At 39.5% G+C, this 26,755-nt stretch overlaps 1 protein-coding gene across 1 annotated transcript in view; it reads left to right on the top strand.

Annotated features, from left to right (window-relative positions):
- The window catches only part of LOC134626052 (alpha-1,6-mannosylglycoprotein 6-beta-N-acetylglucosaminyltransferase B), a 72,215-nt gene extending 54,660 nt beyond the window's left edge, over window positions 1–17,555 (top strand). Inside the window, exons 11-18 of the mRNA XM_063471538.1 lie at window positions 909–1,039; window positions 4,152–4,160; window positions 4,359–4,514; window positions 4,705–4,851; window positions 4,970–5,086; window positions 9,308–9,382; window positions 15,150–15,421; window positions 16,857–17,555. Of these exons, the coding sequence (XP_063327608.1) occupies window positions 909–1,039; window positions 4,152–4,160; window positions 4,359–4,514; window positions 4,705–4,851; window positions 4,970–5,086; window positions 9,308–9,382; window positions 15,150–15,421; window positions 16,857–17,055 (1,106 nt within the window). The 3' untranslated portion in view covers window positions 17,056–17,555. The remainder of the gene's footprint in view (window positions 1–908; window positions 1,040–4,151; window positions 4,161–4,358; window positions 4,515–4,704; window positions 4,852–4,969; window positions 5,087–9,307; window positions 9,383–15,149; window positions 15,422–16,856) is intronic.
- Window positions 17,556–26,755: the final 9,200 nt, after the last annotated feature.

Raw genomic sequence — 26,755 nt, forward strand, 5'->3', positions numbered from 1 at the left:
AAAGTGAGCCGAACCCAGTACTAGCAAGGTGTACCTAATAAAGTGTCCAGTGAGTTAATGTTTTAAACTTAAAGTGTGAGCACACTGTGTGAGCTAATAAAGGCCTCAGGCTGTCACAGGCGAGCCTTTACAGCAGCAGGCAGGAAACTAATCACTACAGCTGGGCCTGCACAGATGTGTAATACCTCCTGTGTGGGATGCACAAAGACACACACACACCCACAAAGACCCAAACATAAAGGTGCAAAAACACAAGCACACACACGCACATTCATGACACTTTTGGTGAAAATTGTAGCAAAGGAAACTTTCTGATGTTTGTCTCCAATTAATTCAGTGACAATGAGCAAAACCGTCTGTAGCCAAAACACTTGCTGTTATCACAAAGTCTTATACCAAAAGTTGTCAGCTTTAATTGAGTTTCTGAAAAATACAGTTTCTTTGCAAATCCCCTCTGCAGTAGACTTCCTTTGTGACTGCTAGCATTCATGCTGCTTGACTTCCTGAAAGCGGACAGCTGTGGGGACATTATAGCAGCGGTTTTGTGCAGCTTACTGAAATAATGAAGTTGCACTGTCATCATCGACCGCGCAGATGTGACTCATCAAGTCGCCCGATCAGGAGTTAACAGCATCATACAAGAGAAGCATCCTCAACCCCAGCGAGTGCACCATTTCCTGTGTTTCCCTTTAGTCCACCAGATTAATGTAATACCAAATTACTGAGAAACACAATGAGCTTCGCTTCCCCTGAATTCCTGCCACGTTCTTTTGTTCTGTACCGTCCACGTGCACAGCACCACAAATCTTCACAGCAGCTGCACTTTGGCTACCTTTTTATTTATTTTTTTGACTCATGTAATGGACTTGAAACACTGTATTGCCAATTATTTTGTTTGTCCTTGGCAGCCCACACTCCAGACAACTCTTTTATGGGTTTTGTGGCAGAGGAGCTGAATGAGACAGAGAGACTGAATATTCAGAAGAACAAAGTTAAAAACATGGCTGTTGTATATGGCAAAGAAGCCAACATGTGGAAGGTCAGTATCTCCAGCACAAGCATCAATACACAAATAGCAAGTGTCTAATCCGCAGGAGGAGAAAAAGAATATTACATCTTGATTCATACCATGTAATAATTTTTGTTCCTAAATGTGAAATATATTTTACACTGTATAATGGAAGCGCTTCAGATTTGATAAAACTCCAAAATATGATACTTTTTTAGAACCTCTAAATATCGCTTTCCTTTTTCTGTGAAACGCCCACTAGGTTTTACATTTCCTGCAAACAATTTCCTCCTCCAGGAATCGGGCCTGAAGTGTGATGCTGCAGGAACAATAGCTTTTGTTTAGAGTAAATTTTCCCTCCGAGCTGCTGCCAAGGCTTCTCCTTCTCTCTGTAACTTTGAAGCGTGTTGCAGCCTCCCTCAAGGTTTGTTTTACTTGAGTCTGGCTGTAGCTTTTGTACCTACACTGCCATGGCGCTCCCTGTTTTCTCAGAACAACTTGAGTTGCAGTGTAAGATTTGTGAAACAGAAAGATTGCTGTGTAGGAACCAGTAGTATTGGAATCTCCCCAGACAGAGAAAACCCCCTCATTGAGAACAGCCTCTTCCTCCAACTCAATTTTGAGGTTCACTTTAGAGAGCTGGACTTCTAAAGGTTCTATGAGAAGAAGCTTGACTAATGCTTTGCTATTCTTTTTGCTCCATACTGGCCTCCCTCGTTTCACTTCTCCCCTCTTGCTTGTGGTGTCGCTCTGTGCTGTTCTGTCATTTCATGATGCATCTTTGATGGCTCCACACAGCTTCAAGTAAGTAGACCTCCTTTTTACTTAACTCGATGCCAAATTTAAATCAAGTCTTCTTCCTAGACTTTATGTTGCCAAAAGTTGCTGTAAAAGAGCCATTTCTGCAGAAATCAAAATGAACAACGCCAGTAAAAAGTGCTGTGCAAAAGTCTTGAACCAGCCTGCATTTCTTTAGAATTTGCTAGGAGAATAGGAAAGAGCTACAGTGACTTATTGAAACAGGCAACCATACATAGCAGTACAGTATATAAGGCAAAGACAGAGGCTGAACAATTCTGACAATCTTGAAAGTCAATATTTTGTATGACTGCCTTTATTCTTCCACACAGTCTGAGCTCTCTTTGGCAGTCTTCAGGAATAGTTCTACAGGCTTCCTGAAGGACATTCAAAGCTCTTCTTTGGATCTCGGCTGCTTTTTGTTCTGTTCTCTGTCATCATGATCTCACACTGCTTCAGTATTGTTGAGGCCCAGGCTCTAGGGAGGCCAATCCATGACTCATAGTCCATTGTTTGTTTTTCTCTTCAGGTGTGCTCTTACTGCATGATGGATCATGTCTGTTTTAATAATTGCATCAGTTTCAATCAGATCCTTACTGGCTGAAATGCAGGCCAAAACCATGACAGAAGCTCCCCTGTGTTTTATAGATGGCTGTAGACACTCACTGCTGTACCTCCTTATATACTAATTATTTTCAGTCCAGTTCTTGTGTAATTTGACTTGCCTCAGTCTTTTCACCCTTCCACTGAGACCATTTCTGATGAGCCTTCAGTGAACAGTAAATGAATCAACAGATGTCTGTGTGTCTCAGGTCCTGTGTCAGGTCTCTGCTGGAGAAAGGACATGACTTTCACATACTCTTCGTAGTTTTGTTTAGCCTGCAATGTCTTCTTTTGTCCTCTACTTGTCAAGTTTCATCAGATTTTTTTTAAGGACACTTTGCACACCATGTTGAGTTTTGCCTGGTTTTTCAGCTAATGGCTGTTTGGAAATCACCCTGTTATCACTGCATTTTTTTTAAAAATTCAATTAAAGAAATGGGAACAAATTATGTGTTCATACAACAGGCCACCAGTAACAAAAGATATGATTTAAAATTGGTTGTTTGCCAAGTTGTCTATTATGTTTAAGCACAACATGGGTTCATCTCTTGATTTAAGTGCATTTTTTATGTTTCAGTGATTCAGAGATCTTTGTTAATTTGCTTAAAAACAAAAATATTGTTCTGAAAACGATCAGCTACAAGGACTGGACTGAAAATAAATTACAAGGCAGCCAATGTCCAAAGAAAAACTTTGAAAGACCTTCAGAAATCCTGGAGAACTATTGATTAATAACACAATAGTACAAGAAAGTCTGGCGCCTTGAAAGCAAAATATGAAGAAATATTTTGCTAAGGACCTTTGTATATTACTCTAATCTCTTCCAATATATTTTAAACATGCAGAGACATGCAATATACCATCCTATGAAATTCATCAATTTAAATTTGAAAAGAATAAAGAACTGAAGTTTTGTCAGTTCACTTTATTTTTAATCGGGACAGCCGGCCACAGTTTGAACTCACAAGTCGCCCACAGCTGCAGTTGTGAGTGAGAGATTAAACCGCAAACCTTTTCATCTTTCAAGTCTGCAGGCTTTGATTTTTTGATGGTTATTATTATCACTTTCTGTAAAAGGAACTGTTTTCATCACCTCATTGCTCTAAAAAAAAAAAAAAAAAGAAAGAAAAGAAAAAAAAAAGAAAGAAAGCCTGGAATGAATAATGAGCAGTAACACTTAGTTGACATTTATAAATGATTTATGCCTCAAAGACATAGCTTTAGTAAATTATTCATAACATTCCCTCAGAAAAAAAACTTTTTAAGATAAACCAATTGAGTTTTTCTCAATAAAACTATTCAAGCAAATTATCCCCACTGGGAAACGCAGAGGATACAGTACGCCCTGCTATCACTCTTTCATGTTCCTTTAAAATTCCACAGGTACAGAGTGATTTTTAGTTGCCAAGGTGACGGTGTTACTACTAGTATGGAGAGACTTGGCTCATTAGTCTGCTTTTAGCAGCCTCATTTCCATCAACCAGTACTTGTGCTCAGGTTGGGGTGATACTCTGGACGCTGTAACACATCTAGGTTTTAGGCTTACCTTTTCCAAGCTGCTGTGTGTGTAATTGTAAGGTCATATTTGAGTGATTTAAGGTGTGCAAAGTATTTAGGCATAACATCTTAGCAGAGGATGTATGTACTGAACATTTAAACAAAAAAAAAACCAACAAAAAAACCCCACAATTATACAAAGTTTCTAAATACTCAAAAAGGTTACAGGGAATCTTATAACCAGGTGCAACGTGTGCCGATAACAAGGCTAAGTTAAAACTCAATAAAATAGATTTGAAGGACTGTGGGGAAAAAAAACGCTAATTTAAATGCAAATGCAGTTCACCCACCTTTTTTAGTGTTTGCACAGACAAATTCATAATTCATACATTCATTTTTCATTTCTTGTCTTTAAGCGCTTCATTTTGCTTTCCTCTTGTTTGTGTTCAAGGGTAAGGAAAAATTTCTGGCAATCTTGCACCGCCACATGGAGATCCACGGGACGGTGTACTATGAGGCGCAGCGTCCCCCAGAGGTGCCTGCCTTCGTCAAGAATCACGGCCTGCTGCCTCAGCAGGAAGTTCAGCAGCTCCTCAGAAAGGCCAAGGTGCGCTTCCAATACCGATGGGTCTAAGCTCTGAAAAAGCATCAATGTTTGCGCACAGTTTCTGTATCCCAGTGGACTGGAGAAGGCTTCCTGCTTTTGTAGAGTTGGAAAAAGGATTGATCTGATCAGGGTGTGAGCAGCTCTGTGTAAACACTCACAATCTGCTGATCTTTGTTGTATTCCTCACTAGTTATTCATCGGATTTGGCTTCCCGTATGAAGGTCCTGCCCCTTTGGAGGCAATAGCCAACGGCTGCATCTTCCTGCAGCCGAAGTTTAACCCTCCTCACAGCTCTCTCAATCACGAGTTCTTCAGAGGGAAGCCCACATCGAGGGAGGTAGAAACTCACAATGTTTGACTTTTTAAAAATATACAGAAGACAGTAAGGCTGTCTGATCTTAGCCGTGTTTATTGCCGGAAAAATTATTAATATATTCCACTTGTGCCTCCCTCAGGTATCCTCTCAGCATCCCTACGCGGAGCAGTACATTGGCAGACCGCATGTCATCACTATTGACTTCAATAACTCCGAGGAGTTTGACGCAACCATCCGTGAAATCATGAGGATCAATGTGCGTTCATTTTTTTGTGGATGTGTGTGTGTGTTTGCCATCCAGTCTTAACAGCACTCATTCAACAAAATAATGGTCTTCTTATATTGTAGTCCACCATGCTACTCACTGCTGCATAATAGCATACTGAGGTGAAAGTATAATTTACTCTTGCACACTTCACAGTGGGGTTTGACCTGCTTTTGAAGCCCTCTGAGTTTAATAGAGCTCTTAATCATGGCATCCGACGTTACAGCAAAATGCTTAGCTGGCTCCCGCTCTGCTCTCCACACTCCTAATTGCTTGAGATATTGAGCAGCTCAGTAGGTAAACTGTGCCCACACCTGAGTTTACGTGGCAGCGTTCCAGAGGCCAGCCCCACCGGCAGTACACATTGTCCACAGCAGATCGTATTAATCAATCGCACTGTGCTCAATCTGTCACCAGAACAACACAGAGCTACTGCCAAGCCTCTCGCAGTTCCAAGACTCATGTGTGCCTCTACCTGCCAGGTGTGTTAAGCAGGCCTTGTGTTTCCTGCTGATAGAGACAAAATGAAGTACCACTTTTGGTATTGGTAAATGCTTTAAGTCCTAGGGGGACAAAAAAAACAACACTAATCACATAAGATGAGGGAGTTTCAGTTAAAAATTTAAAAGCAGAAAGAGCAGAAGAAAACAGTTTTTGTTCTTTGTTTGCGACACTGTTGCCTCACAGCAAGAAAGTTCTGAGTTCAATTCCACCATCAGGCCGGGGTCTTTCTGTGCAGAGGCGACCTGTCCAGGGTGTACCATGCCTCTCGCCCTGAGACAGCTGGATAGGCTCCAGCGCCCCCCACGACCCTGAAAAGGATGAGCAGAAGCGGATGGATGTTTGTTTGCTTTTGTTGTTTTTTTTACCCTCTACATATTTAATAAGACACGAGTTGAAATGGAAGTTAAAAAAAAAGAAAGAAGGAATGTAAAGAATCTGTTTACTAACCCATCAAACAAAACACTTTAAGAGAACTCCAAAATGTGTTTCATAACTTTTTTTAAAAGTGTGGTATTTTGGGTATTATACTTGAATCAGATTTGGAACGCTGATGCGGTTTTCATGTCCTTATAATGCATATGAAGTTAGTGCCAACAGCCAAGCGTGAAGACTGAAAAGCAGCTTGGCTCTGTCACAAAATCTGCCTACTAACACCTCAAAAGTTTACTTATTAAGACATCACATCTTGTTTGTTATTATGCACACAAAAGCCAAAAATTGCTATTTTTCAACAGTGTCGGACTATTCCTTGATAGGAAGCAGTAACATCCCCCACTGGTTGCCTGGCAACAGGTCCCTTTGTTCACATTGATTCCCCCCCCCCATAGGTGGCTCAGCCTCACTAGTTGTTTGCACCTGTTTGAGTCTTTTTGCTAAGCTTAATTAACAACGGGGTGGTAGCTTCATATTTATTATACAAACAGTCGTGTAGGGTTTCTTATTTATGGAATTGTGGATCCAAGATGCACATTTGACAAAGCACTGAACCTCCAACTTCAATTTAGTTTTACATAATGCTACCGTCACGCTAAGGAAAAGAGTGGTTGAACAGCTAAAAATATTGACTTTTTGTGCAATAAACTTGCGATCTGAAATTGTTGAGACCACTCACAGTCAGCTGCCTTCTTCAAACGCTTCAAGACATCAAGACTGTGATAAAACTACAAGGTCAGTGTGCTATCAGTCTGTGATCAGTCTGCAACCAAATGTGGTCAGGTACTTGCAATAATGACACCATGGTGATTAACTGGGATAAACTGGGAAAAATAACAGGTGTGTTTCCAGCTATATACACGGAAATTCACATAGAGATAGAGATGCAGATAGAGCGTCATAGATCTAAAACAGATATTCTGAAATTCCTAAACTGAGATAGTTCTTCCAGGATAGCGATTTTAACTGGATTAAAACTATAGAGATGCTCAGTAACAACACATTCATATAAGAAAAAAAACAGAATACAACCAGCTGACAACCAGTCAAGTCGAGTCGCCTACTGCAAAGCAATGGATCGCAGAGAAGTTGAGCTCATTGGCAAGTATTTGCAAACTTTTGCCTGATAGTAATAGGCATTGGCATATTTAGAGACAGGTTCCCTCCCACCAGATAAGTCATTCAGTCACCTTGTGATTGAAAGTGACTCTGACAGCAACTCTCTGGGCCATTCTCAGCCACAAAGAGGTTGCCATCCTATTTTTATTCTTTTACTGAAGCAGTAAGGGACAGTCACATAGTCTAGGTTTGGTGAGTAGGGAGGTTAAGGAGCGTTGATTGTGTTGGTGTATCCAAAGCCTCCTGGATTTTTATTCTGCTGTGAGGAGCTGCTCAGTGGCTCAAACACAGTACAGTCAAATTGTTTTCAGCTGAGAGCTCGTACTCTCGCACAGCTCAAGATGCTAAATTAGATGTGTTCATTTACAGTGTGAAAAAGCCACGGTGCGCTACCCTATTAATGTCAGAAAAATAAATGAATAAATAAGCAGGGAGCTCTTGACCTGATGTGCTGCTGTGCGCTCTTTCAGTGAAAACCGTTGTTTGGTCTCCCATTCATGGCTGTAATTGTGGCTCCTGTTAGCAGTGTCAGGTCAGTTTGACATAAAATTAAATTTTTGCACCCTGTGAAAGTTTAAGATAGATGGTAAAACTGCAGACACATGTACAAGTGGCTAAAATAGGATTTTAAAAAAAGCAGTCAGAGTGCAGAGGTGCACTAGAGATGACCTAAAAAGGGAAATTGAGTTCATCTTAAATTATAATTAGTTACTGTGTTTGTAAAAGCATTTCCTTGTAATACAATTACTTGGATAACTCTTCGGTTCGTGCAGAGTTTAAGCTCAGTGAGATGAGTCTGAGTGTAAAATTAGGCACGCTACATGTGTAGATGGCATTTAGTGTGGCTCATCTGGTTGTGTAGATTACATATTGTGAGTTTACTTACGCTTATTCACAGACAGCTCAGTGCTTAATGCTTTTTAGGGGTCTGTTCATATTCCTGCAGCTCATGTTATGGATTTAGATAGCTTAAAAAGCTGCTGGCTAAGCTTTAATGGTACTTTAATAGTACTGTGCCTTGTGGAAATTAAGAAATACTCAAATGTCTGTGTGTGTTTTTTGTCCTGTCTGTACCTACTACCAGCATAACTTGCCTTGCAGATAAGCCATCATTTTATGTCACTTTTAATGGTGTGAAATGATGAATGTTGCTCCCATTTTTTGTGACCAACCGCTTCAGTCAGTTTAGGTATATTAAATGTGCAGTCATAAAGAATGTTTCCTACTGTTGAATTCAAATCACACTTTATGAAACTTTTTTTTTTTTTTTTTTTTTTTTGGTCCTCTCCGACTCGGATTCTATTATGTAAAGATGCCCAAAAGGCAAATTGCATTGCGGAATAGCTGATGAAGTGCCAGATACATTTCATTAAACTCAGATGAAATAAAGTAATAAGAGAGCGCTAAAAGGAACACAACGCTAAAAGGAGCCATTTATCAATTTAAGCCTGAGTGCTTTAGTGGCCTGATGGTAAACAGTGAGATCTCACTTCAGATACCACAGGGAGACATTCTGAGAGGTTTCTACACCGGGGATACCGGCAGAATCTGTTCTGTCCCGATATATTTTATAATTAGTCATGTGTTCAATCCACAGTCAGCCTCAAAAATGCTGTTATTGATATAAACACCGTCTCCAAAGATTCCAACCTACAGTCATTATTCCCATCAGTTCCCTATGACCCTGCCTGCATCAAATATGAGAAAGAAGGGAAAGCTATTGATCAGTGTTCTCTTTTGAGTTTTTATGCATGGCGTGCCTTAAGAAAACAATCTGACAGTGACTGACAGGTCTTTACGGCAACACTATTAACTGCACCCAAAGGATCCAGAAGTCACCAAAACAGCCGTCTCAGTGCCGCGTGACCTGTGGTCCGATGTCGGTTTAATCCATTGTTTGACATATTGATGTAGTCATCACGAAAATTAATGAAATCAATTTTCAAAGCTGTCACCTGTGATGTATTAGGTCGTTGATTTTAATGCGAGGCTCGTGCCGTGATATAGGCCTTTCACAATTACGCTAATGAATGTGTCAACTGTGATTAACTATCAGATGCTCGGGGTCCTGTAATTACTACGACTTGGCTTTGCGGCCATGCGCGCGCATGCTCTTGTCCACTGTTTGCTCATCTGTGCACGCACGTGTGTCTGCAGGTGGAGCCGTTCCTGCCGTACGAGTACACCTGTGAGGGAATGCTCGAAAGACTCCACGCTTACATTCAGAACCAGGTGGGTCGCTCAACATTTGAATCGTGAAACGTGCTGGCACAAAGCTTAATAAATCTAAGAGCAATGATTTAATGGTGCACGTGACGCCTCCCAGCAGTTTGCTTTTTTTGTGAATAGATGTGGGCTTGAACCACAAGATTCATTGTTATGTGTCTGGCTCAAACCTTATGGCTCTCATGGAACTGGTGTTTATAACAGACACAGGCAGTAATTTATTACTGTTATACTTAAAAGAGCACTCAGGGAATGCAACTCCCCCCTGTAGTGCAAGGGCTATACTGAAACTCTGATGTTTTATAATGTTTTTATTATAACATGCTGACGTCAGCCTGTTTTTTTTAACATTCTCTAATCCATGTGACTCTGACCTTTGACCTATGACCTTGAAGCATTACATACTAAAATGGTGAATTTTATTATCTTTATCCTTATGATTGGAGCAAAATTGGCTGTAATTGGCTTCCATAAGCTCTGAAAACTCAAGACTTTGCAGTGTCATTGTGGCATCATAGGGCGTCCTATTGAAAAACTATATTGTTTACAGCTCTTTCCAAACACTTTCATTTGATATATTACTCTGTATGGTTTCTTGAAATGTTTTTTCCAAGATCAACTTTGACCTTGGCCAGTTGTTCAGCCAACCTAGGTAGTCATGTCCCCCAAGGCTATTATACTGATGATAAATATTGAACATGATCAATAAAAAGTTTGGGGTTTTTGCTGATTTTCACATTTGTTGTAAGTTTCTATAGCTTATCATGACCATTTGGATATCTTGCAACCAGAAAAGTCTTTAGAAAGTTAGGGCACTGAGTGAAGGCATTTAGGGGAAAAGGAAAATATGAATCTTTTAAGGATTATGTTTTATGCAAATTAAACAAAAAACACATAACATGGTAATTACACAGCTTTAGACTAGTTAGTAAGCACCTTTGTTTTTCCACATTTCTGTATAAATGTGAGTGAAGCCTAAGAGACCATTTGATCCATAATGACTGTGTTCAGAGGAAAAAAAACAAAACAACTTGACATCTAGTTGACCAAACTCTCTTAATTCCTCTTGAAAATGGAAATTACTTATGTGGGAACTGTGCCAATTGCTAATATACAGTCAGTCAGTTAAAAGTGTGATCACCTGCACATCCTCTTGATCAGGTTGTGTTGATGATACATCAGTGAAACCATAAGAAAACTGAAACATGGAATAAGTGAACATAAAACTGCTAATTTTTGTGAGACCTCCCTTAATGTTTTGGTATTGAACTTGTTTTAACACCTACTAAGGGTATAGAGACAGTCACATGAAGAGACAAGAAGCCCAGTGTCACTCAGGGGAATACTCTGTAATATTATATTTTCTTTATGATTCAAATGTAAAAAAAGACAGAGGATGTAAAACTGAATAATAAGCGCTTTGTTCTGGGCTGTAAACTGATGTTTTGTAAAGTCAGTTTCTGTAATTATTAATATTATGCACTGTATGATGCCATTGTAGAAACTACTGAATAATGCTTCTGAATACATTTAATCCATTCATTAATTACTATTACTACTTATTAGATATTTTAATAGATTAAGACCTGTTTTTTTTATATCTATTATAAATCAAATATGGCTGCTAATGCAGTGTTTTGATGTATCAAACAGTTTTATTCAGAGTCATTGTTTGTTTGCCCTGAATTTATATGGATGTCACAATTATTATGACATTCATGAGCCTGTTGATGCTACTGACAAACTAAAGGCACACATGTGTGCAGTGTTAGGAAATGCCTCAGAGGACTAATCTGACTATGTGTGTATATACTAATATATAAGAATGCAGGAGTATTGCCTGCATACTTGATAAAGGTCAGATGGACTGATATGTTCTAGCTTATTAAAAATACCAGCAGTAAGTGAGACAGCATGCAAGAGTTCTGCTTAATAGTTTTCATGTCCACCTTTCAAAGTGTCTTAATAGAGGTAAATTCAGTCCTAGAGTGGATTATGGCTGGGGAAAAGAAGCGTAACATTTAAACACAAGGTTAAGAACAGAAAGGATGCGTTTATTCAATTCTGCTCATCGGGTCAATCCCCTGGACAGAAGAAAGGAATTAATTGGCTCTCATGTGAAGCTCCAGCTGTTTCAGAGGAGCGAGCTTGCTGTTGCATTTTAAATCTTTGTTCCTGAGCCAGTGCATTTTATTTTCATCATATTTTTTTTCAAGTATTTTAGTTATTAATTCAATCTATTTGAAGAGATATATACACTATATTGCTAAAAGTATTCAGTCTCCCATCTACATCACCGAATTCAGGTGTTGCAATCACTTCCATGGTCATAGGTTTATAAATTGCACAGAGGTGGCCAACTTCTGCAGAGTCAGTCACTGCAGACCTCCAAACTTCATGTGGCCTTCAGATTAGCTCAATAACAATGTGTAGAGAGCTTCATGGAATGGATTTCCATGGCTGAGCAGCTGCATCTAAGCCTTACATCATCAAGCACAGTGCGACATGTTTGATGCAGTGGTGTAAAGCACGCCACCACTTGACTCTAGAGCGATGGAGACGTATTCTCTGGAGTGATGAATCACACTTCTCCATCTGGCAATCCAACAGATGAGTCTGGGTTTGGCGGTTGCCAATAGAACAGCAATTGTCTGACTGCATTATGCCAAGTGTGAAGTTTGGTAGAGGGGGATTATGGTGTGTGGTTGATTTTCAGGAGTTGGGTTTGGCCCCTTTGTTCCAGTAAAAGGAACTCTTAATGCTTCAACATACCAAGACATTTTGGACAGTTTCATGGAGAAATTTTTGGGGATGACCCCTTCCTGTTCCAACATGACTGCACACCAGTAAACGAAGCCATAAATGTCCATAAAGACATGGATGAGTGAGCTTGTGGAAGAATTTGACTGGCCTGCACAGAGTCTGTGCAGAGACTCTGAGCCAGGCTCATCCAACATCAGTGTCTGATCTCACAAATGCGCTTCTGGAAGAAAGGTTTAAACACTCCTAAACCTTGTGGTAAGCATTCCCAGAAGAGTTAAAGCTGTTATAGCTGCAAAAAGTGGGCCAACATCATAAAAAACCCTATGGATTCAGAACGTCATGTCACTCAGGTTCATATATATGTAAGGCAAATGAGTAAATACTTTAGGCAATATAGTGTAAATATTAACCACACTGAAAATAATCTGTATCCTATTTTATGTATTTATTTTCTTGTTTTAGTGCTTCTCAAATGTGTGGTAGAAAGCTTCTTTGTCCTTGCTTATCTTGATGGTTGCAATGTTCTGGTGAAACGTGTTGATGGTGCATTCATGTGATCCTGTGTTTGAATGAGTGAAAACAACAAATTTGGGAAAATATCCTAACATGACCTTTGACAAGTCTTATTCAAGCTTTTATTTCTGAATTCACATACTGACCTTACTTTTAAAGGCGTTCCCTTTCTGAAGTTTTCAGTTGTTTGTCCACAATATTTATCCCTCTGCTAGACTGACTGGGTCAGCAATTAAATCCCTTTTTGCTGGCACCGGCTGCAAGCTCAACAGATGGGCACAGTTTTTTTGTTGTTGTTTTTTTGGGGTGTTTTTTTGGCTTATATGCAATGTACTTGATTTCTAACATTTGCACACATCAAAATGAGAAATGAATGATCACCATGTGTTTAACCGTATCTCTTTCTTGGTATTACTGCTACTTTCAAGTTATTTTAAAAAAGAAAATCATCTGAAATATTAACACACACACACACACACACACTCTTATCTGCAGAATGTTTACAGATGTCGTTGTCCTCAGTGAGATCTGTTATGTTTTGATGGTTGGTATATTGTCTGGCAGTGGCAGGTTAAGGAAATGTGTTAGCCTCTGTTCTGCTCTGACACCCTCTCTTCCCCCGCTGTCAGAAATAATACACACACAATAATGTACACACACACACTCTCACTCTCAACATGCTGTGACTGACTGAGACTGTGACTAGCTGCCTGGTGTGTACAAGGGCAGACTTCCAATCAGGCTCTCCTCCCTGTTCTTTCTGCCACTTTCTTAAACCTTTTCTTTCCTCTTTTCCAATTTTATTTCTAACTCCTCAAGTTCCACACATCCTTTAGCCTCATTTTTCTACTTTCTGACCAAAACCATCACACTCGTTATCTCCCACTATGAATACCCCTCGCCTCTGTTTGCTCTAGCAGAGCTCTACCCCCTCTCTGACCCTCATACAATAAAGTTTGATGGCAGCTCACTATTTTTTTTTTTCTAAAAATGTTGTCTGTGTGATGACACAGCAGGCCGCAAACACACACACTTGGCGGTTACTTGGTTATTCCAGTTGCTTGTTATTGCAAGTATCTCATCAGCCAATCACATGGCAGCAACTCAGTACATTAAGGCACGTAGATGTGGCCAGGATAACCTGCTGAAGTTCAAAGCGAGCATCAGAATAGGGAAGGAAGGTGATTTAAGTGAGTTTGAACGTAGCATAGTTGTTGAGCCAGAAAGGCTGGTCTGAGTGTTTCAGAAACTGCAGATCTGCTGGGATTTTTCTGCATAGCATCTCTTGACTTTACAGAGAATGGTCTGAAAAAGAGAAAATATCCAGTGAGCAGCAGTTAAATGCAGTGAAAATGCCTCATCGATGCCAGAGGTCAGAGGAGAATGGCCAGACTGCTTCAAGCTGATAACAAGGCCACAGTAACTCAAATAATTGCTTTTTATAGTCAAGGTATGCAGAACACACAGCACGTCAAAGCTTGAAGCAGATGGGCTACAAAATTGGAAAACAGAAAATACAAAACGTTGCCTGGACTGATGGGTTTTGATTTTTGCTGCAACATTCGAAGGTTAAGGTCAGAATTTAGTGTAAACAACATGAAAGAATGGTTCCATCCTGCTTTACGTCAGTGGTTCAGGCTGCTGCTGGTGGAGTAATGGTGTGGGTGATATTTTCTTAGCACACTTTGGGCCCCTTAGTACCAACTAAGCATCATTTAAATTCCACAGCATACCTGGGTATTATTGCTAACTGTCCATCCCTTTATGACCACAGTAGATCCACCTTCTGATGGCTGCTTCCAGCTTGAAACCAGTTCATGATGACGCCATATCTCAAAGCTCAAATCCTCTCTAACTGGTTTTTGGAACATGGCGTCACTGATGGAATGAAGAATGTCAAAAAAGAATTACTGAAGATTTAATATAGTTTCAAGCCCTCCGTCTCCTCATCTCGCCCCTTTCACACTTTCTTATTTTGCTGATGAACACTGCATATGCGTGTGCGCGCATGTGTATGCAATCAGGAATGTAGTCTGTTTTTAGGAGTGGAAGTGCAGCAGAGATTGAGAGATTGGAAGTCTGGTTATTGCCTACGGGAACTGGGAGCCTATTTAATAAACGGGTCTGGAGGCCAGAGGGATATGTCAGAGAAATGTTATTACCTGGGTTTTATGAATAGCCCCAGCAAGGTGGGGAGGGGTCTAGTCAGTCTCTCACCAGAGCCCTAATTCTGCCTCCAAATCCTATTTACTACTGGGAGCCATGACTACATCCATGTTATTTCCATATAGGATGACAAGGACTTCCCACTTTTGATAAGCAACTCTTTGTATTTAACAGCTCATTTATTATTTTAGTAGCATTTAACGTGTTGCTAAACATAATGTACTTTTTTTTCAAATCTCAAAGTCTTTGTTTGATTGCATGTTTCTGGTTTTTATTAAAGAGTTTAGTTTTTGTTGTATATTTTACTTTTTCCCTTTCTTTCCACCTGCAGGACTTTTGTTCCCCTGAAGCTCCGTTTCCTCCCGTAAACTCATCTCAGACTTGGTTGGGCAGTGCTCCCAGTCCTTTCAACCTCCTACCCAACTCCAGAATTCTAACCTGGGCCTCCAACGCCAGCTCCTTCTCATCCTGGCCTCCTCTCAATGCACTCCGTGTCGTGGCTTCACTCGAGAGCGAGTCGTGTGTGAAGGCGTGCCAGACTGCAGGACTAATCTGCGAACCCGCCTTGTATCGTTTCATTAACATTAGGGAGACTTTCAGCGCGTAAGATGTCCTATTTTTCTGAATTTGTTGAGTGATGAATAGTTTTTGCGTGCACATCTCTTGTGTGCCTGTCCTAGCTCAGAAAAAAAATAATTTCTCAGCATCTGAGTGTTTTTTAGGTTAATATGACAAGTTAATTTACAAAAAAACATTTGAGGGATCCTGCTGGCATCACTAAAATAAAGGTTACAAGTTCCATAGTTCATGTTTAAATGGGAATGTGATGTAAATTTATTCTAAAAAGGAAACTTCAGCTGTGATGTGCGCTCATCCAAAACATCTAGTGCAGTTTTTTATTTTCTTTGTTTTTTTTTTTTGCAAACTGTAACATCTTAAAAGTCCATCTCACTGAGCTCATTCTACAAATAATTATTTGATTGCATTCCATCAAAGCAGCACCACGCCTCATTTGCACTTCTAGTTTCAGTATTATACAGTAGTACAAAGTACTGATGAAGCAACTGGATCACCCTTTCCTCTGTTGTTTCCCTGTCATTCTGAACAACAGCCGTAGTAAACACATTAAAGGGTTTTATTAGTGGGTTTTTATATATAAATTGTCATGAAGAAAGAGATTCATTGCTCATAAAATGAGGTCGGATCTTCACACGCAGTTTGTTTTAGAGGTTTCATTTCTTTATTGAGCGTGCTGAGTAATCATTCACAGTACATGCTGGTAAAAGTAACTGAACTCATGAGTCTAGTACTATGTTGAGCCTCCTTCATCTGCAGCTTCATCAGGTGTTTCATACTGTCTGCTTTCAGAATGCACGTCAATGCTTTGGGAATTTGAACCGTTCCTCCAACAAAACTCTCAATATTTCTCAGGTGTAGCAATTTATTGGCCTACTTGGGCACTCAAAGCATTTTATACAACATCTGTCATTCACCTATTCACACAAACACTTTTTTCTAAGTCTAAGTGCTAACTACCTAGCATCCACCATCTGATGAACACACTGGAAGCAGCTTCGGGGTTCAGTATCTTGCCCACGTTTACTATTTTATTCAAGGATGCAGACTGGAGCAGCCTGGGATTGATCTACATCCTGAGCCACAGCTACTCCACAATTATCAGATTTTGATTTAAGATCAGGATTTACTTCAATTTCTTCATTTTTACCCACTTTCTTGTCTTCATATGACAAGAAAGTGAGTTTTGGTCATCATGTTTCACAGTAGGCACAGTAGGTGTTAACACTGTGCTGTGTATTTTCTGAAAAGTTTTGTCACCTGTCCACAGAACATTTCCACAGGAACCTGTTCCAGGATCACAAGTATTGCTCTTTCTCGGATTTTTGCAGGACACACAAACTTTAAGAAGTGTCATTAGCGCAGTGGCTTACAGTGCAGTTTATATGTATGCATATATATATATATATATATATATATATACACTGTAAACTGTGTCCTCATCCTTTGTCTTTGTTCCCAGGCTGGACTTTCAATGTGAAGGAGTGGAGTCTGAGAAGAACCACCTCTTTCCTGCTTTCTCAGCAGAGCATGCTGAATGCAGCCTACAGCAGGACCCCTTGCTGTTCAGCTGTGCCGGCTCCAGTGCCAAATACCGACGCCTTTGCCCCTGTAGGGACTTTCGCAATGGCCAGGTGGCATTGTGCAAGGACTGCCTATGACCAGAGGAGGACCTGGATGATGGAGGCTCTTTTGTAATCCTTGGGTAGGTCCTTGGGTAGGAAACTCACTGGCAAGAGACAGTGTGATAAAAGCAGCAAAGCATACACACTGACTGTGCTCCCTTACCTCTGACCCAGAACTGGCTACCAAAGTAGGTAAGGTGTAAACGTCTCAGGGAACTGCATGATTGTATTTTGAGTCTGGAGGGTTTGAAGCTTCACTGTACAGATGTTCTGCATTCGGACAGTCTTTACAGAAATCACGATGAAATGTAAAACTTAATGGATGAGTTATATGAGTAATCAAGAACGATTTGAATAAAAAAATGCTTGATTTTCACAAGTGTGGTTATTTGTTGTTGTGTGAATATTTACAGTGTCATAGTGGAGTTGGATATTTGTACTAGATGCACCCAAAGCCATTTACACTATATTGAGATGTACTATTTTAAATGTCTGTGATGAAATTTGTACATAAGTGTTGTTTAATAAAATACATAAGGGACACATCGTCTTTTTTTGTATTTAAAAAAAGTACTCTACTGGAAGTGCATCCATCCATCTATCAGTCTCTGTATCTAAACACATTTTAATACAGGTCTCTGGGGGTTTTGAGAGAGCACATCTTCCATCACGGTCAGAGCTCCTTCTTGTAATGTCACCATCTGAAATGTTCTGGATCCGCACCAAAATTTAATGAGGTCTGTCTTTTCAAATGCTTCAAATTTTCACAAATTCTGGCTAGACAGATTTCTGCAGTAAACTTGCTGATTTACAGACATGACAATGCACAAATCATGATTTAAAGTGAGGTAAAACTATCCATCTTTTATTATCTTTTTATGGCAAAATATAACAATTACTTCTTTCAGCCTGATTTATACAGACATAAAGCTTTGTTGGCACAGACTCGTTGGTTATAAAGCATACTTTGGATACAAGATGACACTTCTTGGTTTGATTCCTGCACGAATATTTGAGGGGTTTTTCCCCTATATTATATCCTAAGCTGATTTGTTATAATAATATATTCCTCATAAGGCACATCTCTGCAATCCTTGTACTCTATCCCTTGCAAGCATTTATACTGTCTTTATAGATAAACGCATGCCTGCTTAAGTAGCAGAACAAATGGTGAAAATAATGGAGTCAGACATCAAACTTCAATACTTGGATGATAAAAACACAGCTTCCCAACCCAAGACACATTTTACAATATGCTTCTATATCACTCATGGAAAGGGTTTAATATTGTTACCAGGTCGTATCAGAATAGTGTTCATTTGGTAACCGTATTTATTCTCCAGCTCACACTGCCTATGAAATCACTCCTTTCCTGCTAAAGGTGCAGAAAATCTACAGTTTTCACCACAAAATTTCCTCCTTACTTTTTCAGGACTATTTTATGCATAGCAGGCGCAAGAAGGGATTTTTTTTTTTATAACGAAACGATTTAGCAAGATTATGTACCTACTTGATTTAACTGCAGCCTCGTGTTACTGTGGAGACTGACCTCCTTCTCTTTCATTACAACTGAATAACGAAAGCTCGTCATGGCCAGAGTGAACTGGCTGAATGATTACAGGGGCCAGAGACTCTTTCAGTGTGTGTGTGTACATATATATATATATATATATATATATATATATACAGGTCCTTCTCAAAAAATTAGCATATTGTGATAAAGTTCATTATTTCCTGTAATGTACTGATAAACATTAGACTTTCATATATTTTAGATTCATTACACACAACTGAAGTAGTTCAAGCCTTTCATTGTTTAAATATTGACGATTTTGGCATACATAACTCATGAAAACCCAAAATTCCTATCTCAAAAAATTAGCATATTTCATCCGACCAATAAAAAAAAAAGTGTTTTTAATACAAAAAAAGTCAACCTTCAAATAATTATGTTCAGTTATGCACTCAATACTTGATCGGGAATCCTTTTGCAGAAATGACTGCTTTAATGCGGCGTGGCACGGAGGCAATCAGCCTGTGGCACTGCTGAGGTGTTATGGAGGCCCAGGATGCTTCGATAGAGGCCTTAAGCTCATCCAGAGTGTTGGGTCTTGCGTCTCTCAACTTTCTCTTCACAATATTCCACAGATTCTCTATGGGGTTCAGGTCAGGAGAGTTGGCAGGCCAATTGAGCACAGTAATACCATGGTCAGTAAACCATTTACCAGTGGTTTTGGCACTGTGAGCAGGTGCCAGGTCGTGCTGAAAAATGAAATCTTCATCTCCATAAAGCTTTTCAGCAGATGGAAGCATGAAGTGCTCCAAAATCTCCTGATAGCTAGCTGCATTGACCCTGCCCTTGATAAAACACAGTGGACCAACACCAGCAGCTGACATGGCACCCCAGACCATCACTGACTGTGGGTACTTGACACTGGACTTCAGGCATTTTGGCATTTCCCTCTCCCCAGTCTTCCTCCAGACTCTGGCACCTTGATTTCCGAATGACATGCAAAAGTTGCTTTCATCCGAAAAAGTACTTTGGACCACTGAGCAACAGTCCAGTGCTGCTTCTCTGTAGCCCAGGTCAGGCGCTTCTGCCGCTGTTTCTGGTTCAAAAGTGGCTTGACCTGGGGAATGCGGCACCTGTAGCCCATTTCCCGCACACCCCTGTACACGGTGGCTCTGGATGTTTCTACTCCAGACTCAGTCCACTTCTTCCGCAGGTCCCCCAAGGTCTGGAATCGGTCCTTCTCCACAATCTTCCTCAGGGTCCGGTCACCTCTTCTCGTTGTGCAGCGTTTTCTGCCACACTTTTTCTTTCCCACAGACTTCCCACTGAGGTGCCTTGATACAGCACTCTGGGAACAGCCTATTCGTTCAGAAATTTCTTTCTGTGTCTTACCCTCTTGCTTGAGGGTGTCAATGATGGCCTTCTGGACAGCAGTCAGGTCGGCAGTCTTACCCATGATTGCGGTTTTGAGTAATGAACCAGGCTGGGAGTTTTTAAATGCCTCAGAAATCTTTTGCTGGTCTTTAGAGTTAATTCGTTGATTCAGATGGTTAGGTTAATAGCTCGTTTAGAGAACCTTTTCATCCAGGTGATCGATATATGTATTTTTTGTCTGCTTATTTTGTTGGTTTTTGTTTTTTGCCCTTTATCCCCGTCCCTCTTCTCCGCTGTTTTTTTTTGTTTTGTTTTGTTTTGTTTTTTCCCCCCTCTTTCTTTCTCCCTTTTCTTTTCCCCTGTCCCGTATCTAGCAAATAAAAAAATAAAATAAAATAAACAATAAAAGGTAAATCAAATGGACCATTACGGCAAGGTTGGGATGGTCCATTTGGTAAAGTAAATCCATTGGGCATCTTTCTTCGCCTTTAGACAATAATTCTGATGGCAAAAGAACCAAACGGGACAGGTTTAAAAAAAAAAAAAAAAAAAAAAAAATAGAGAACCTTTTCATGATATGCTAATTTTTTGAGACAGGAATTTTGGGTTTTCATGCGTTATGTATGCCAAAATCATCAATATTAAAACAATGAAAGGCTTGAACTACTTCAGTTGTGTGTAATGAATCTAAAATATATGAAAGTCTAATGTTTATCAGTACATTACAGGAAATAATGAACTTTATCACAATATGCTAATTTTTTGAGAAGGACCTGTATATGTAGACTAGGCTGGCGATGACGGAAAGATTTTACCCAGGACGTATGAGAAACTGCATCAGATTTTAAATATTTAAATTATGTCAGCAGTAATGGGACACATTATTCAAGAGTGATATTCATATGCAATGTGATATTGTATCTTGGCAGACTGGCAAATCAGTGATTTTATCTCCTGCTAACATACATCACTCAGTGTAATGCTGCTATCTACTATCATCTTTTTTACATTTGCTTCTGCTGTTAAAGAAAATATCTTCATCTAGAAAAACAAAACTATAAAAAGAGCATATATGTACAGACTATAAAGTATTTCAAATTTCACAGCATGGCACAGTGAAGATGGAAAATAGCTGTTTCCCACACACTTCTCTTTAAGTACCTTTTCCAGACTGAGGGAGAAAATATGCTGTATACCATGAGGTAGTATTTTTTATTTATTTATTTCAAAATTTTTTTAAAGGGGTATGGAAGTATAGTTCTTCAGGTTTTCTGAAGGTCCGGTCCAGTCCTCGTACCTAAACATTTTCACAGGAATGGGGGTTTTTTTGTTTGTTTATTTTTTTTTCAGCCAATTAATACTGACTTATGAATTATTCAAGGAAAAAATAAGTAACTAAAAGCAAAGAACCAAATTTTAAAATTTTAAATTTCAAACTCACTGCTAAAATACTGTTGCAAAAACACAGAATTGTTCCCATTTCTATAAAAAAAAAAAGTTTGATGCAAACAGTTTGACAGGCTTAAAAATTGTATTCCTGCATCAACAAGGTGATTTCTAAAACAATATTAGCTGAAAACTTGGCAATTTCAATTTGATGTGCAGTGTATCAAGTGAAAACTGACAAACACAGTCCAATCCAATCCAATCCAATTTTATTTATAAAGCACTTTAAAATACCCAGCACAGGAACAAAGTGCTGTACAGAACATAAGTTAAAACAATAGAATAACAGAAAACAGCAAAAATAAATAAATAAAACACATAATACATAAAATTAAAACAGCCCTATATTAAAACAAAAACAAGATAAAACAGCATCGAATCACCTAAAAACAACTAAAATAAAAATAAAAACCAACATCTCACGTGGTGTCAAAGGCCAGGGTAAAGAGGTGGGTTTTCAAGAGTGACTTAAAAACAGGTAAAGAACTGGCCTGTCTAATCTCTAAAGGAAGCTCGTTCCACAGTTTTGGAGCTGCTACAGCAAAAGCACGATCTCCTCTAAGTTTACACCCAGTCCTGGGTACATTCAGGAGCAGCTGATCAGCTGACCTCAGAGAGCGGGTGGGTGTATAAGGCTGTAGCAGCTCAGAGAGATAAGATGGGGCTAGGCCATGGAGAGCTTTAAAAGCAAATAAAAGAATTTTAAAATGAATCCTAAAAGAAATGGGCAGCCAGTGAAGTGAAGCTAAAATAGGGGAAATGTGCTCAAACTTTCGAGTGCCAGTTAAAAGACGAGCTGCGGCATTTTGCACCCTCTGTAGTTGGGTAATATATGATGCGCTGACCCCAATATAAAGTGCATTACAGTAATCCAGCCGAGTGCTAACAAAGGCGTGGATCACTGTCTCAAAGTGCTGCCGTGAAAGAATTGGCTTTATAAACACAGGACAAAAGAAGATGTTTCAATCCTAAATAAAAGCATGAACGGTATATAAAAACATGTCATTAAGAAAGGACATGAAACTCTAGCAGGGACCTGACAGAACCTCAGAAATTTATCTAACCCTTAAGTTGATCTTTCTACTGTTCACTGAATCGTCATTAGAAATGGTCTCAGCAGAAGGATGGCCGGCGAGAAGCCATTCTTAAGGAAGGGAAACGGGGAGAAAATGCTGAGGTGTGGCGAATTACACAAGAACTGGACTGAAAATCTGTTGTCAATATGTACACAGGAGGTCAAGAGGTAGGTACAACAGTGCATGACTGTAGCCATCTGTAAAACTCGGCGGAGGCTGTGTCATGGCTTGAGGCTCCATTTCAGTCAGCGGTGTTGGGGATCTTCTCAGAACTGATGGAATTATGGACACAGAAAAGATTCACCACACAATACCATCCTGAAAACATCTGACTGTGATCATTGTCATTCTGAAAAATGGAACCAAGCACAACGCAAGTGCAGTATAAACATACCGGGATAGAAAAACAAAAAATGAAACACTAACAGTTATTGACTGACCATGCCTGAGCCTGGATCTCAACATTACCGAAGCAGTGTGGGATCATCTTGAGTGAAATTGGAACAAAAGGCAGCCAACAAACAAAAAGGAGCTTTAAATGCCCTTTAAGAAACCTGTGTTCAGGATGTGCTAAAGAATAAAGGTGGTCATATCAAACATTAACGTTCAAGCTGAACTGATTCTATTTTGACTTAAATACTGTATTACCACATGTTTCCATTTAATAAATCACTCCATCTATTTTGTATTTGCATATTAAAACTAAATGAGTGATAGCTCAAGTTTTTTGCATAGTCCTGTCTAAAACACTTCAGTACAGAAGAGGATTAGGGCCAACGGGAAAAAAAAATTCTTTTCCAGAATTGATCTCAGAATTCCAACGTTAATCTCAGAATTCTGAGATTTAAAGTGAGAATTCTGAAAAAGTTAGAATTCTGAGATTAATTCTGAGATTTAAAGTCAGAATTCTGACTTTTTTTCCTCAGAATTCTGCAAAAAAAAGTCAGAATTTCGACTTTAAATCTCAGAATTAATCTCAGAATTCTAACTTTTTCAGAATTCTCACTTTAAATCTCAGAATTCTGGAAAAGAAGAAAAAAAAGGACGTGCCCACTTTTTTTTCTTCCGTACTTCAGTATGGTTTATGGTGGCTGTAGTTTATAGAATGTCTTCAACAATGAATCTCCATGTTAGCACACATAAGTGATCACTCAATTTTGGGCCAGTGGTCATTATAGTGTGCATTAATGATGTTTTTTTTACAGTCATCATTATACTGCTCATTTGCTTTGATCCTACTGACAGTAATGTTAGCATTTTTTCTTTATTTCTTTACTAACGTTGGCACACTTTCATGAGGCGCTAGCACCAATAAGTGCTGTGTGAGTCTGCAGTTCTTTGTGTTGATCTCATACCAAGTAAATTCAGGGTCAGTACTGCTCATAGTGCATGTTTTGAGGTATTTTTTTCCCATTTACAATTAAATCGTTTAAGACAATTCAGTGGAGTACATACTGAACTTAGAGGACAGAGGGAAAGTATTGATCCTATTAACCTCCTATACTATTACCTGTGTTGGTATTGATACTATGGATATTTGGATCAGTTCTCCCACCTGTAGCATCAGTAAGAAGCTCTCTGTAACTTCAGCTTTAAAGACTCTTCAACGCTTTAGTCGATCTCGTTAACATTTAAAAATGATCTATTCTAACCTCATGTAGACTGCTCTGCTGGGCACTGACTCTTCACAGGAAAATTTGTAGCAATATTTTATGATCAATGCTAAAACTTTCCAAGTGTTTTTTTTTTCTTTTTAAAAAAAATTGTATTGCATTTTCTCCCTTTTTGATTTTGTTTGTGTGGGATTTATGAAACCACTAAGTGAAGTTGAATATTCAGAGCTATTTAAAATCACCTTTACAGATGGACGTTTTAATATGCGCAGAATGGCTGCAATGTCACTGAAGTCATTATCATGTGAGCCGCTGCTCCACTGAAGCTGAAACCCTTCACTATGATAAGAGGATTTTAATGAGAATCCTCTGAAGACAGAGCTAGAATTTGCCAGTTTTCATTTAATGACAGCGCTGGTGTTTCTTTGACTGATAGTAAGGACCATTTCACAATGTGCCCATTTCTCCTCTCCAATTTATAATCTCTAAACTAATATTGAAATTTCTCTTGATCCTCCGAAACCACAGGATGAAAATTATATGTGTGTGGCAAGAGCAGTCAGGAAGGCTTTGAATCTTTTAGGACTTTTATGGCGAGAAATGGAGTGTTGAACAAAAACCTCTTAGACTTAAACTCGCGTATAAAGAATATAAATGTAACACTTCAGAGGCTTTTTTTTAGATGGTATTTTTTTCTGAGGTAACCCTACAAAGCTGCACCCACCTTTAAGTGCTGTTCTATTCAGCTCTCTTTTTCTCCTTTACACCACTTAAAATATATCCCTAATTTTCCAGAAAAAAAGAACTGCCACAGCAAGAAACGGATTTTGCAGAAACCACACAATGACGGGTTGACATCTTACAGATAAAATGTGCTTCTTTCACACGTGTTTTGTCTTGAAGACCCGTTGACGTCAGGCCTCAGGCAAAATAGCCCGTGTGCTGCTGCCGTGTTCCAGAAAGAAGGCCTGCAAGCTCCGAGCTCAGCTGTGTGAAGCCCCTCTGTAGCCAAAGAAAGAAAGAAAATCTATTTCAAGGCTGCGTTTTACAATTTTACTGAGATTCAAATTGTGCACTTCAGACAGCTTGCAAGTTTTGATGAATATATGCACACAGTTTGGTTAAGACAGAATGCCAGCTCAAAAAGCCAGCCTTTTAAAGTTCCTGCTGCCTATAGCTAAATAATGTTGAAACATAATGTCTTTATCCAGCCTTAGCCAGGGAAGACAGCAAGCTATAATTGTTATGTTAAGTGATTTTGGTAAGACTGTTTAAGTTACTAAGAGAGCAAACTTATTAGTTAAATGTGCTGGCTGCAGTTCATCCTGGAAGTTAAAAGCTGACGAGAACAGCCTCCTCGTATCCAAACATTGGATACGAGGCTAAGTATGATACCCTGATTTCCATTGGCAGTATCCCCAGCTTCCAAACGGCACAGAGACGCTTCAGCTAAGACAGTCCAACATTGACCAAATTGTTTTACTTCCAAGTGAAGATAAAGATGAAGATAACCTACTCCTTTCAAATTTTCTAGATTTGGGACGCCACGTTTGGGAAATTCTCAAGGTTATGATTTAAAAAACAGGTCAGTGCAGCATTTCCCCTGATTTCTGAGTATTTCACTCCCAGCTCCACTCCTCCGAGATGGTGACACTGTGGGCAGAGTGATCACTTTAGTCCAGATCTCTCATCATTAAGAATCGCATAAAATCTCCTCCATATGTTCAGTATGTGTTAGCTGTTTAAGCAGCAGTTTTAGCAACGGACCAACTTTTACACGTCACTATATGATTCATGGTGTGGCAGGCCACCTTTTTCAAAGAGAGAGATCACACAGACTAGGATTAATAAGTTTTCTCAACACACCGCAGGCATCTTCATTCGTCCCGCTTCACGCTCAGCTCCTCACCAGTGCCCCTCGCTGCTCCCTTATTCTCTTCAACTCCTCTTCGTTTCATCTTTTTCTAGTGCTTCTCAATTTACACAGGTTTCTCTTTCTCCTCTGCCTCTTTTGAAACCACCATCATCCCTTCCTCAAAATTGAAATGGTTCCTTTTTTCTTATTTCCTCACCCTATTTTTTTTAAAGAAAATTTCTCCATGACCAATTCCCCATCCTTAACATTGCTGTAGTTTTGATACTGTTTTTCAAACAGCTCCCCTCCCTCTCTCTCTCTCTCTCTTCAGCCCGTATCTTTTTAGTATGGGTGATGGAGTGGGGGCTATGCTGCCTTCTGCTCATGCTGCTTCACCGCTGCCTCCCACAAAGATAAATGTATCACACATAATGGTTCTGCCCCCCCGTGTGTGCACACTATATGTGGATATCTTTCTCTATAACAATAGGTGTGAAAAACTGACACTCTCATAGAGAGAGTACTTAATAGAACGTAACAGAGTGAAAGAAATATTAGTCAGATTGTGATCTAAACTAGAACAGCACTCAAAGTGCTCGTCCTCCTTCAAAGCCAGCGTCCAGTCACATAATTTTAAAGACGGTGAACCACATCAAAGTTTTATCGGTTCACCGGTTTGCCAGACCCCACGTCTCCAACAAGTTCTAAAAATATTGATCTGATAGTTTTTGTGTATTCTTGGTGAGAGACAAACAGATCACTTGACAGATGAACTGTAGTGTTTCTGGTCACCAATATGTATGAAAAAATGATTTTCAAATGTAGTGTTGTTAGAGGATACCTCTCCAGCAGTCACTGC

The sequence above is a fragment of the Pelmatolapia mariae genome, linkage group LG4 (genome assembly GCF_036321145.2).
Source record: "Pelmatolapia mariae isolate MD_Pm_ZW linkage group LG4, Pm_UMD_F_2, whole genome shotgun sequence".
Classification (NCBI taxonomy): domain Eukaryota; kingdom Metazoa; phylum Chordata; class Actinopteri; order Cichliformes; family Cichlidae; genus Pelmatolapia; species Pelmatolapia mariae.